Raw genomic sequence first — 14037 nt, 5'->3', positions numbered from 1 at the left:
CTGCATCGCAAGAGTGGTGTCAGTATTAGTGTTGTGAGAGAGGTAGTCAGTGATGACGCGCTGTACCCGCTTAACCACTTCCTTGCGATGCAGCAGTGTTTCCCTGAGGCGCCATGTCCTAGGAGGTTGATGGGCAGGTGGGAGGGAGAGAACAGTGGTCACTGGGGCATGATCTGAGAGGGAGGGGCTCCTGTTTCTACCTCTGCCGCAAGCGCGTGTATGGGCGCGGATGCCAGCAGATAATTCAACCGGGCATACAATTTATGTGCTTTGGAATAATAAGAGTATTTGCGGCTTTGGGGGTGGAAGCTACGCCATAGGTCCCTGAACCCTAAGTCATGTAAACGGGTCAGACCCTCTGTGGAAAGGGCGCCTGTCTGATGTGTGCGTTGACATGATCTATCTAAGGTGTTGTCAAGAACCAGGTTTAGATCTCCCTCTAGAAGAATGTGGCGATCGGACGTGGCTGGGGCTTCTATAAAAGCGGAGTGTAAGAACCGTTCCAGGCCATCATTTGGGGCGTACACTGAACCAATAGTGAATGTTAAACCGCCTATGGCAAATCTATAAGTCAATAGTCTACCTTTTATCTCGGCCTCCTTCTGTAAGACCTCCCCTTTAAACCGCTGGGCCACCAGGATAGCAACCCCGGCTGTTTTAGTTGGACCTAAAAAAAAGAACTGAGTTGGGAACTTCCGGGACCGGAGGCGGTGACAATCTTTAGACAAAAGGTGCGTTTCCTGCAACAGGCAGATATCTGCTTGGGTATGTTCCAGACACAAAAGAACCCTCTGCGCTTCACCGGATTATTAAGACCTCTCACGTTTAAGGTGAGTATTTTAAGCTGGGTAGCAGGCATTCACATGGTAACAGTATAAAAAGCAATGGTGGGGCGCTGAATCTGATACTATCGAGGTGCAGGATATGCTCTAACCCTAGAATGCCCATGTGGCGTGGGCCTATGCTAGCGCTGAAAGTAAGGTGGACGAGGAACACTGGAACCCCCCCCTAGAAGGAAAAAATTGGAAAAAAGAGAACAATAACATATTGTCCATCATCCGTAGGTGATTGGAAGTGTGGCAAATTGGGGTAATCGGCCAAGATTCGAAAAGCCCCCCTCCCGCCAATGGCCCAGAGCAAAAAACAAGCAATCAGTCGGCCATTTGACATCGTAAAGCTCAGCCAGGTTGAGATGTAGCCAGCTCTGTCGATGCAGTTTCAAGCGCGGCTTGCTGGCCCTTTGTGATTTCTGCGGCTGGAGGTTTCCTAGTGCCATGCCTTAGGTCCTCTTGACGCCACCGGGGTATGGTGTCGTCCAGTTCTGTTTTGGGGCCCTCCGTATCATTCTCCTCTGTAGGGGGATCCACGCCCAGCAGGCGGCAGGCCTCTGTCAGGGATCGTAGCTGGTACAGTTTATTGTCCATGCAAGGCACCAGTCAAAACGGATGGCCCCAGCTGTAGGAAATATTGCGCTGTTGTAAGTAAGCAGTGATGGGTCTAAAGGTTCTACGTTTTTGCAGGGTGAGCGCTGACAAGTCCTGGTATAAAACCGGTGTCTGATCGCGAAACGTCAGGGGGTGTAGCTGGCGGGCTTTTTGGAGGATAACTTCTTTGGTGCGATAATCTTGCACGCAGAACAAAATGTCCTGTGACGGAGCCGATGGGGCCCACGGGGGACCCACTCTATGTGCTCTGTCTAGGCGTAGTTCCGTTTCTAGGGGACTTCCAAGGATGTGATTGAATAGCTCCCTCGTATATCTGAAAAGATCCTTCATGTCATCTTCTAGTTTCACTCCCCGAAACCTGATATTATGGCGCCAGGAGCGCTTTTCCAGGTCTTCGAGGTGTATCTGAAGGTCAACCTGCTGGTCATGACTCCTGAGGACCTCTTGTTGCAGCGCTGCTAGTTCCGTGTCCCTTCCGTCACTTTTGTCCTCCAGCTCGGCGACTCGTTCACCTATGCCGTCCACGTCCCTGTGAACCTCCATTATTTCCTCTGTGAATTCCTTCTTGAGTGTATGGATGTCTTCCCTTAGCGCAACAAACATAGATTCCAAGAAGGCTTTGGTGATCGGTTCCGTCCCATCATCTCGTCCGGGTGCGGACCAGGTAGTGCTTGATGCCATGCTGGTAGGTTGCTGCCCTGCTTGAGCCTTCGCGAACAGGTCCTTCAGTGTCTTGTCTGTGCGTCTCCGTGAGGTGGACATGTCACGCACAACTGAGTCCCAGGGGAGCTATGAGCTGGCTGCGTTCCCACTAGGTACCGGGGCCACAACCCCTGGGAACGCCTGGATCCGGGCAGGCTGACCCTCTCACTGTATGTAGCATTTGCGGGCGGCAGGACCCAATGGTAGGGGTGACAGGGTGATGCTGTGGCTATGCAGTCACCAGCGGGGGGCCCGGCGTCTCTCTCTGTGTGTCCCCTCTAGGAGGCCCGACTCTCACCCAAGCCCGCTGATGGCTCACCGTTCTCAGCGACAGTGTCCCTCGCCGCTCCTACCTGCCACAAAACTGCGCACGTTAGGCTGCACTTGCCTGAAGGTGTCCGTGGTCCTGCGCCAGACTGCGCGGAGCTCCAAGCGGCCAGTTCCTCTTCTGCCAGGTATCAACAGCTGTAAGTCCCGGCGTTAGGGGTCCCCTCCAGTCTCCCCGGGCCCCCTGCCGATCTTGGGTCCGTCCCTCTGGCTGTCGGGTCCGTGACAGGGGTATGCTGCTCTCTACGTGCTCCAGGCTGGGCCTGCGGCCAGCGTCGAGTCAAGCTGCCCTGCACCTATATGGGGTCCGCCGAGTCAGATCTTCCTCCGCCAGCCCTCCGAGGTTCGCCCGGCCGGGATGCCTGGCGCAGGCCGCAGCAACTCTTCACTCTCCCCAAAATGGCGGTCGCGCCGATGGTATGGGTTTGCCCCTATCCCCTACCGTGGGGCAGGGAGCTGCCCAAGTGCATGAGTCTTTCTCCGCCGCTCCCCCCACTGCGTGGATGAGCTCGGAGAAGGAAAGGGGGGGGGCACTCGCCTGAGGTGGTCCGCTGTCTCCCGGTTCCGCGTGGGGTCCCGCGGGCTGACCCCCGTCACCTGGGGCCCATCCCAGCGCAGGAGTGTTCAATTGGGCCCCCAAAGTCCTCGATCAGTGTCCGATCGGACAGCGTCCCCCTGTTGCGGTGCTCTGTGGGAAGCGGGTCGATCCCTCCACGTTGCGCCGGCAGAGCCTTGATACTGGGTTTTGCGGTGGGTCCCGCCAAGGCAGGCCGCTCTCTTTCCCCACCCGGGGGATCGCCTGGCAGCAAGGCCCAGATCAGGCCGTGATGCGTCCCGCCGGTTGTGGCTCGCTTTCTGTGCTCAATGAGTGGCAGTTGCGGGTCTGCCCAGTGTGCCTTCGGCTAGCCCCACTGTCTCTGCCCCGATCAGGTAGGGACCTCTGATAGGTAGTGCTCCTCAGGTCCGGCTCGTGCAACAAGCCCACTTCACCCCGTAGCACATCCGCTTCTTCAGGCCCACAGTCGGCAGCTGCCTGGCCCCCGTCTCTCCGCACCTCACCTTGGTCTGGGGCGACAACAGCGCTCGAGTCCCCGGCCGCGTCCCAACGGGAGGGACCAGGATCGCTGCTGGGCCCTCGAACGTTTCAGTGCGAGGCGAGGTTCAGCAGGCCCGCTCCCAAAATGGCGGACTGGAACACTCGTCACTTCCCAGCTTCGCTATCAGCCCACCGCCAGGCTCCCCCTTGTCTCTGCCGTCCTCGACTGCTTTCTTGGAGGATCGGGGCCCCCAACGCCGGGCACTGTCACCCCGATGTTGTATGGGTCTGCCGCTTCGTCCCCCGGAGCTCCCTCGGCCCCGTCAGTAGTCTCTGGGCCTCTCCTCGCGGGTCTGCTAGTGAGTCGCGATCGCAACTGTTTCCTCACACCATTGAGGGTATGCCCTCCGAGGTCCTTTAATTGCCTCGGCCCGGTGCCCCACAAGTGTCGCTACTGCACAGGCCCCGGTGCTAGGGCCGACATCAGCTAAAACGGCTAAAAGCCGGTGCTATTGAAGGCCGTCGGCAGGTGACCCGGAGCGACACGTCCGCTCACGCCGCCATCTTGGCCACGCCCCTCTTGACATTATCTTTAGAATTTGTATAGTCAAATGGAAAATATCTCCATGTAGATCAGGTTAGTAATAGATGACAGTAACAGTGAGATGGTGCCCCTATATGCATACTGTGAAAGTTTGTTGAAAAAAAGAGGTGTTGAAATTAGGGAGCTTGGCAGAGACGGTGTGAAGCATTTTGTTGACTATTTCCCAACCTAATTGCTTTTTTTGGTGGAGCAAAGGAAATGAGTGTTTTGTAGTAGAGCATGGTTCATGTGAAAGTGGACAGAGGTGGACCTTTCATGAAGTTAAATTATGGAGGGGAATTGGGATCAAGCGCTTTTGTGTTAACTATCTTGTTGGTGAGTAGTGGACAAACCAGAGGGAAACTGGTCTGGGTATGGTGACAAATTATTCCAAGATCAAACAACAATATGTTGCGAATGTTACTTACATGATTCTAGCCTAATTTGTTTCACTCCACCTTCCTTGACCCAATTGTTCTGGTCTATTGTTCTCTCCCTAACTGACTTGCCGTTCGATGTATTGCACCCAGTGATTAGTGCCAGTAACCAAGAGCTTGTTGTATTTGGTTTCCTTGATTTTGGGTGGAGGTAAGAAAGGTGTGCACCTTGGGTAACTGAGTTAAGGAAGTAATGGGGTATATTACTAGATGGTGTAGAGAGAGCACCTTGTTCTAATTTCTCCAAGCACCCAGCTGTTTTTGTTTTCTCCTGGCTATCTTCAGTGGTCAAATGGCTAGTCGCCATGTGGACTTTATTAGATCCAAACAGATGTGGAGAGAGAGGAGAATCAAAAATGACCTATTTGATTTTCTTTCTTCAGACCTTTCTGGGGGCAGAGAGGGGGGTGATTTTTTTTTGGGGGGGTGCTACAGAGTTGGGGAAGCGGAATGCTCCTGATCACATGCCATGGTCAGAGAAGGAGTGACCTGTTGGTTCCCAAGTGTAGGTGGGCTTTGGGAGGGGAACATCCTCTGGTGACTAGGTATAGGGTGAATGTGGTCATGGGAAACATGTCATAGGATCCCAGATGTAGTAAGGGGGTGGCACTGTTCATGTCATCCTGCTGTCCTATTCATTTTTAATTTTCCCTTCTTCCATTCTTGACGGGCTGGCCGATCACTCCATAATGTTTCTGTAGTTAGGCACAAACAGGTGGGAGTAGGATGAGAGCAGGTGCCTTAGCTCAGCTTTCAGGAGCCCAACCATCCTCCTTTGGCTGGTTGGGAGAGCAAACAAGGAATGGGGGATGTTGCCTTAGAATGTCCCATTGGTTCACAATGTCCTCATCAATGGCTGATGGATAACATTACAAAATGACACAAAAATGTGAAAATGGAAGCTTAGAAACACCAATTGGCTATCTTTCTGTTGATAAGAGAGGAACCACTACACAGACATTCTCTGCAAGCAGTTTTGTCTCACTTCTTTCTTTCTTAGGAATGAATTACTCATGCATTTCCATTATTCCTGTGAGTAGCTGTGTCTCACTTCAGGCTTGACCGTTGATAGAATTGTCTATGTTTAGAAACACTGATGTTATGCTATCCACTATTCCAGTTTGCTGCTTGGTAACCTGTTGCACACATACAAATTCCTGCATAGTGAAATGCCTAATAATCTTATTTTTTAACAGATTGTCGACTACACGTTTGCTTGTATTACCATGCAACGCTCGTTGAAGAGGTGACAACCTCAAGTCCTGATGGTTGCAGGATTGAACATGGCCAAAGTTACGAGATTGGTCGTATGGACCAAGTGAACTTTCCATATCCAGAGGATAACAGCCTACGAAAAAACATAGAAAAATTACTTAGTCACTTGGAACGAGGAGTGCTTCTCTGGATGGCACCTGATGGGCTGTATGCCAAAAGACTTTGCCAGAGCCGGATTTATTGGGAGGGACCTTTATCTGCCTACAGTGACCAGCCGAATAAACTAGAAAGGGATCAGGCTTGCAAACTTTTTGATACGGAACAGTTCCTGGCAGGTAAATACACCACCGTCCTTTCATTTAAATACTCATTTTGCAAAGCAAAATGTGTTTATCTATTAAGCATATAGATTAATAGTGTAGTTTCCTTATTCACAGTTTTATAGTTAGGCCTGAGAGGGAAACTTTAGTAATTTCTGTGTCCTTGAAATAATCTGGCTTGTGGCAGAATCCCACAGTTCCAAAATGTTTTCCTTAAATTCTAGCCAATACACAAAAAGGGTGACCGGGTAAATGAAAAGAAAGGGGATGGAAACCGCTTGGAGGTCCTCCTGGGAACTCCAATGATTTTGGAGTAGTGCCTCACCCACTAAATAGTGGCATGCTTTCTCATCAGCACCTATCCATACCCTGGTAGAGTGGTACCACCAGGGCAGACTCAACCAGTAATGGGAGTTCTTATGTAAGGTATCTTTCTGGATAAAGCAGGGATCCAGTTGAAAAAAAACTGCTTTGAGATATACCCAAGAAAGAAATACTATTTCTTGACAAAGTACCATGGGAATGTTTAAAAACAAGAATAGAGTTTTAATTAAGCATTATTTTCTCACTCATCCCCGGTTTGTGCCAATTTGTTTCGGCCCTTGCATAGAGCCATGTGTGTCTGGGGCCTTCTTCAGGGTTATGTACATGTGTCCCTGCCGGTCTCTATATGCATTCCATGCCCATCCCGGAAATACTTAAAGGTTATGCAACCTGGTCTTGTTCAGTCCTTATGTTCTTTTCAGAGGGGATATTCCACACGTTTCAAGGAGTATTTAAGCGACACAAGTCCAAAAATGACCCTACTAAATATACTTGAAGACGGGTACTTTCCAAGAGCTGAGAGGTCCCTGCTTAGGCTGGGTCTAGCACTGGGGAAAAACATTACTCAGAAATGGAGGAAGTCAACATCCCCAAGTACAGCCAAGTGGAAACATGGTATGGACTTGTGTCATATATTTGAGCTCTTGATATATGACGCTAGGGGTTGTCTCCAAAAACATTGTAAGATCTGGGAGAGTTTTGACTTTTACTGAGCAGAAGAGGTAGATGATTGATGTCAGTTTTTCTCCTGCCCAGTACAACAAAGACTAGGGGGTGGGCAACTTAGAAATGTCTGAAACTGATCCACACCTTTGGTAAATGAAATTATGCATATTAGATGTATGGCAGTGTTGATCTGATAACCTTTATTCATGTGATAAATGTGCTATATTGTTGATTTATGCTGTTTTAAAGAAAGTATAAAATCCAATATAGAGATTAAAAAATGGTTGCAAAAGCGCATCCTATGCCAATTGTGGAATTATGTTTTTAGAGTACACGTTATGAGAAAGCGTCAGGTTTGACCAAAGCATGTCATTGTCATTTTACTGAAACAAAATGTGTTTTCTTTCTAACAAGCGAGTTTCAAAAGTAGTGAAATTATACAGATTTTTGCTTTAAATATTATGTGAACTTGCCTCTAATTTATGGACTGCAACTTTTATGTTGGATCATAACGGAACGTAAATATGTTAAATAATATGCTTCAAAATCCTCTTTGCAGTATGTAGATTAGTGCAGTGTTCCCAAAGCTTTTAGAACAACAAACCCCTTTTTAGAACGACAAACTTTTGGGACTCACCTAGCTTTAATAGTCATGAGGCAGGCAATTTTTTAGTATATTGAGGCATCGTGTGGTATTTCACTGTCATTTACAGACAACACATTCTCTAAATTTTCGCAAACATACAGTTTTACTGATAACACAACATTGCACACAAATGACAATGTGTGGGAATCCAGTTTCAGTGAATATTTGTCATTTGTGCATCCCCAATCTTTGAATCCATCACACTTCAGAATTATATACAAAAAACTTTCATACTGCTGAAATTGTACAGTTGATTTACAGGTATTTACATTTTGATGTGTGTTACAAAAATGACATCCTACATACAGCCTTTCCTTTAACACTCTCTGTACCCAGGAAGATTGGATACTACCCAGATCTGTGACTAGGGGTGAATGTTTCACAATGTTCAGCATTCCGTCCATCATCTTTTTGTGTTGTTTCAGTCGACCTAAGTGGGAAGGGTATACCCAGACTTGGGTTCTGTGCTAGTCTGCCACTAGCTTCAAGCTAGGGTCCAAACTGGGATTGCACGGTGAGCAAAAAATAGATGGATTCAACTCAGATCTGTGACTGGTGGTGAATGTTTGATAATGTTCAGCATTCAGTCCATCATCTTTTTGTGTTGTTACAGTCGACCTAAGTGGGAAGGTTATGCCCAGACGTGGGTCTCGTGCTCCCTGTGCCACTGGATTCAAGCTAGCCTCGCTGATTATGGGTGATTCCCCAAAACCGGTCCCAGTATGCTTGTTTCTGGTCCAGGGAGGACTTGCTTGGCAGTTCAGGCTAGAACGTTCCCTCAGGGAGCAGGTTGCATATGGCTGGGTCAAAACTGGGGTGGCAAGGTGAGCAAAAAAAATATGGATTTAACCCAGATTTGTGACTGGGGGTGAATGTTTGACAATGTTCAGCATTCCGTCCATCATCTTTTTGTGTTGCCCCAGGAAGATTCAATTAGATCAAAATATATAGGGTACACAGAGCACAACCCCAGCCCTGCCTTTTGATAAGTTAATACACCTTGCTCACCACCAAGAAACGGCAAATAATTTACGAAATCAATGAGAGACAGGCCCTATTGTAAGACTGGTGCTACTGTAAATAACAACCAGTCGACAAATGATATGACTAAATGAAATTGTGTTTTCAAAATTATTCTTTGATTTCCCTCCTTATATATCTGTTCTACTCTCAAGAGCACCCTCTTTTGTCACACTCCCCCTGGAGCAACCCCTTTTTCCTTGTTTTGAAACAGTGTTAACAGTGATCTGTTATAATAACTGTGTAGTTAAACAGTCACTAAGCTATTTAAGGAGCGTGTGTGTCATTTGAGGATATACTTAATCAAATTGAAAAGGAACCAGGTACGTTGATGATGTGAATTGACCTCTATGTGTACCCTATATATTTTGATCTAATTGAATACTTTTTTAATAGAAGTCTAGGACCCCTGTTTCTCTATACCGACTACTACCCAGGTCCTTGTACTAGTATGGGTTACCCCATTATTTCATAATGGGGCCCCAGGAAGATTGTCACACAATCCACTTTACTTTTCTTTTTCTGAGTGCAAAGTGAGAGGAGTTTGTAAACACCAATCCCAATAAGCAACAATTTGTTGAGATGTGAAAAGATAAATATAGAATTTAAAGGCATCTTTATTTCTTGCTTGGAGTTTCGCAACAGACCAAAAATCCTCTTTTGACCCATCATTGAGTTAGGATCCACAAAGCAAAACACTGTTATAAAGATTTCTAGAATACTGAGTATTCTAGATGTACCCCATACATCTTTAAAGATTTTGTAAATAATTTGATGTTTGGACTTTTGATTTTCTGCCCTGTTGGACAAAAAATAACAATTATCTTCCACAACTTTATATAGTTCCAGAACTCTGACTTGTGCAGTTTGAATTTTCATACTAGGTCCTTGTACTGAATTACTTTGTTCAATTGGGTGACATTCTGTAATCCCAGTATACTGGATTTCATTCAAGTTACACTTAGAGCCTCATTACGATGTCGGTCGAAAAGGCTCCGAACAGCATTCCAATTTTCCTAACCTGTGGCGCAACCCATGTTTCTGAACGACTCGGAAACATTTGCGACCAACCAATTACGATGAAAGGTAACCGTTCGGTCATTCCAAATCGGTTACGACCGGCATTCAGAGAATCCGAGTCAGTCAGAGCCGAATGGTACAGTTCTATGGACCGCGTTTCCGACCGAAGTATTACGATGTTGGATTCGGACAGCCTTTCCGAATCGGTTTGTCTGACACGGAACGGCTGTCAGAAACTGACTTTGAGGGGCCCATAGCAGGCCCCCCTTCACCTGGAGGCCTCCAGTTGGGGCCCATGGGGGTACCAATGGGTCCCCTCTTCACAACCATATACAGTGTGGCAGGCACCATGGGGTACCTGAGTCAGGGTGCAAGGTTTTCCGCAACCACTCCTTTTTCAATTGGAGCCTGTGTAGTCGGGTGGAACACAGGCTACCATTGAAGTCAATGGGAGTCTGACCGAACGGTGTTCGGAAACATTGTAATCGTTTGGTCTGACTCTCCGAACCCGAGTTGGTCAGAACTGATTCCGACAAGGAGTCGATCGGATTGCTTTCCGACCTTCATCGTAATGATGCCCAACATCTTTCATCTCCTAGGACAGATACTTGCCTTTTATTCTAAATGAGAGCATAACTAGTGTTCTTTATTTATTTAGAAATCTGTTTATTAGAGTTTTCGTTGCAGGTAAAACCACACAATACATCATACTTCATCAAATAGCATTGTTACATAAATCTTTTAGTCAGGCGCCAATGTACAACTGATACAAACATGGTGCGTTACGTTAGGTGTACTGTAACCGATTGTGTCCCAAAGTATAACCTGTTAGGTCATAAGTAAATCCATCTCCATTTGTATCGTTATGGCCCCAGCCCTAGTGGAGAGCCATAACTAGTGTTCTTTATGCCAATGTTGTTGTCTATACAAACCTCTCTAAATATTCTCCATCGTATTATTACGTTTTTGGATTTTACCTAAAATGTGTGTCTTTGTTGATTTAATTTGAAACTTTGCATTTCAGTTCTCTGCAACATCCCTTCTCAGTTCTGCCCATCTGGGTGTTTTGTGCTGGATATCACTATGAACAAAACTGGTGTACAAAAGAGTCTGTCTTTTCCAGTAATTCTTTATATTTGGTTACCAAAAACCTCATTAGTTGCAGGAATCTGTATAGTCTCTTTAGTGAAAACATGAGTTTATTTTGGTTTCATTGTAATGGGCCGCCTCACTTAGTTCCTCTTTCTATGTTAAACCCTTTTGGTACTTGTCAGTTTATTAAGTATCTTGCCGTGGAAGTATTTCAACCCAGTTCCAAGATGATCCCCCATATTTTCTGGGGACAGTAAAAAAATATTCCCAGTTCACATTATCAAAAACCCATCCCAGGTCTAAGCTAATAAATGAACTTTGTGCTGAAATGATAATTTGGATTAAATCTGCTTGGGGAGTTCCCTGTGATTTTCACCTTTTATTAAAACATAATTGCTCTCTGGTGATCAGGTATCCAGCCTAGTAGTACACACTTTTTGTGAGTACTTTATCTTCTGTGTTGATAAGAGTTTAAGGTAATAACTTGAGCACTGTGTCAGGCCATCATCTGGTTTAAATGTGACTGTTAGCCATCATCTGGTTTAAATGTGACTGTTATAATCAAATCTTTCATCTCCCTTCGAATAGATAGGATTCGACACAAGCATTCTACAAAATTGTTAAAATTGACAATATTTTGGACTTAACGGTATCCTAAAACTCTACTTGGAATCCATCTATTTGCTCCATCCGCCTATTTCCTATTACCTTTCCTGACCTTTTGAATCATTTTAGAAACTTGAAAATCTTGGATACCCAGGGACTAGCAGAACCAGAGCCCAAGTGGGTGATTCTATTGACTTGGATAAACGCATGTTACCAAAATATGCTTCTAAAATGGCATCTGTATCATCCCTTATGATTGCCACTGCAGAAGTGCATAGATATCATAATGATGAGGTGTAGTGTGCTTATGCAGGAATCCTTGGTAGGATAAAAAGGGAGGCTTTGCGATTACCAGGGAGCAAATCCATTGGCAAAGACTTGAAGCAGGCATAAACCCTGATTGATCAGGATGTACTAAGTCCCCTATTACCTTGATTAGTCTATTGGCAAGTACTTTAGCTAGGATTTTGGGTTCTGCGTTTAGCAATGAAATGGGGTGGTAAGAGGCGCCGTCTGTTTTGGGTTTCCCTTCTTTGTAAATTGTAACAATGGTAGCGATTCTCTGATCAAGGGGCAGTGATACCTGTTCAAGACTGTTTTCATACATGGATTTCAAAAAAGGGGCTATTTTATCAGGACGAAGCTTATACAGTTTAATTGGGATGCCGTTTGGGCCAAGGGCCTTACCCGGGTGGAGCGCTCGTATCGCGAGTGCTATTTCGTCAGTGGTGAGGGCACTATCCATAAATGTTCGGTCAGCTTCAGAGAGTGTAGGAAGGGAGCTATCTCTAATAAGGTCTGAGGAATCTGCTTCTGTGTATGATGCCACCGAGCTATAGACTGTGTGAAAGTGGGTTGCAAACTGATTGACTATGTCTTGACTAGCGCCTCTGAGTTCTGGAACGAGCCTACTAGCATGCTCTTTTGTATCAAGCCAGACAATTGCACCGCTATGTTGCTTGCGCCTGTTCCCTTCCGATCGGGTAGGTCTGCCTTTGGACAGGTGTAACAATCAAGCCTGCGGTGTTGGGACGTCTTTGTACCTTTTGCGTTGGACATGTTGAGGGCTTTGTTCGCGCATTAGGCCAACGATGAGCTGATTGAGGAGTACACTGGGTCAGAATCGCCGCTCTAAAATGCTAGCACAAGACAATGAACAAAAAGTCACTTGAGGAGGGGCGCCCAGTGCGTAGCTTGCAATTTAGGCACTTTAAACAGTCTGTCGCAGTGATCTACGCACTCCCTGCGGGTCGTGAAGGTCTCCTCACCTCCTGATAGCAAGCTCCGTACAATTATCCTGTATAACAGGATGCTACATTAGCCCACCTCTGTTAGCTTATTGAAGGATGCCATCTATTCTTCACTGTACAGTAAGACATATTTTACCTTAACAATAGTGGACCAAATCGAATAAGATTTTCACAATCCAGGGTTGAGGTTTGTTTATTATTAAAAATAACTTCTAGAGCTATGTTTTGTGAATAAAGTATGAGATCACTGTGAGGATACTTTGCTGGAATCCAGATATAGGTGGAGGATGGAGAGACTCAGTTAACTATTCCACCCATTGCATGGAGATTTTTGTTAATTGTACTATATTTACTTCCCTATATGTCTGCATTGGCTCTCTGTTTGCTTCAGTTCAAATCATTTTCAGCTATAGCTATTCCTCAATATTTTTTTTTTTCAAATCAGCCTGCAGGGATTCGATATTGTTTGGTTATGATCGTGGTAGGCATATCGAAAAGCACATAGAGGAAAAGAGACAGTATTATTTCCACGGTGACTTTAGACATCATTTCTCTGTTGTTGATTGGAGCTCTCTTTTTTATGCACCTTGGCTTTACTGTTCTTTCCACCCTTTAATCGGGCACCTTCATCCAACCAGTCGTAGTAAATTATTTGTGCTGATTAAAGAACAAGAGGGTGTCCTGATTGTAGTTCTCATAATAAGCATGACATCTTTTCAGAGTAATACCATGAGTGAACACCTGCTTATGTGAACATGCTTATGTGAATATCCACCAACATTATTTGTGAGTGTTTACGTATTGTTGGAGGGTGTCCTAACCAAAAAAATCTTCCCTTCCACCCTCAGGGTGTGCAATTTACATTTGGAAAAGTATGATTTTGCACACCAAAGTTCAACTTAGGTGTCCAAAATCTATTGTTATGTGCTAACTTGCATGATTATCTTTCCAAATAATTATTAGTGGTTGGGCTGACTAATCATTTCCATGCACCTTTAATATGAATGAACATTATCTATAACACCTGACTACAAAACGTTAACCTTCTAACCAAGATTACAAATGGTTTCTCTGTTCAGAACTCCAAGCGTATGCTCTTCATGGGCGGCCAGTGCCGAGGTTCCAGGTGGTGTTGTGCTTTGGGGAGGAGTTTCCAGACCCGCAAAGGCAGAGAAAGCTAATAACAGCCCACGTAAGTTTTGTCTCACTTATTTCTCCGCTCAGGTCCTGACGCAAGAGGTCACTTACAAAATCGTGGCAGATTTGGCAATTATTGGGGAAGTAAATGATGGTGAATTTTGTATGCATTGTATTTTAAGATTTTAATCAGTAACATTTTTTATGGTTC

At 45.8% G+C, this 14037-nt stretch overlaps 1 protein-coding gene across 4 annotated transcripts in view; it reads left to right on the top strand.

Moving 5' to 3' along the window:
* IRF4 (interferon regulatory factor 4) overlaps positions 1–14037 on the top strand; it is a 63664-nt gene that overhangs the window by 31569 nt on the left and 18058 nt on the right. For all 4 annotated transcript variants that reach the window (XM_085607152.1, XM_085607155.1, XM_085607153.1 and 1 more), the window contains 2 exons: positions 5727–6080; positions 13769–13881. In XM_085607152.1, coding sequence (XP_085463278.1) covers positions 5727–6080; positions 13769–13881 — 467 coding nt within the window. The remainder of the gene's footprint in view (positions 1–5726; positions 6081–13768; positions 13882–14037) is intronic.

Source organism: Triturus cristatus, chromosome 5_2, assembly GCF_964204655.1.
Source record: "Triturus cristatus chromosome 5_2, aTriCri1.1, whole genome shotgun sequence".
Classification (NCBI taxonomy): domain Eukaryota; kingdom Metazoa; phylum Chordata; class Amphibia; order Caudata; family Salamandridae; genus Triturus; species Triturus cristatus.
This window is presented reverse-complemented; position numbering and strand designations above follow the sequence as displayed.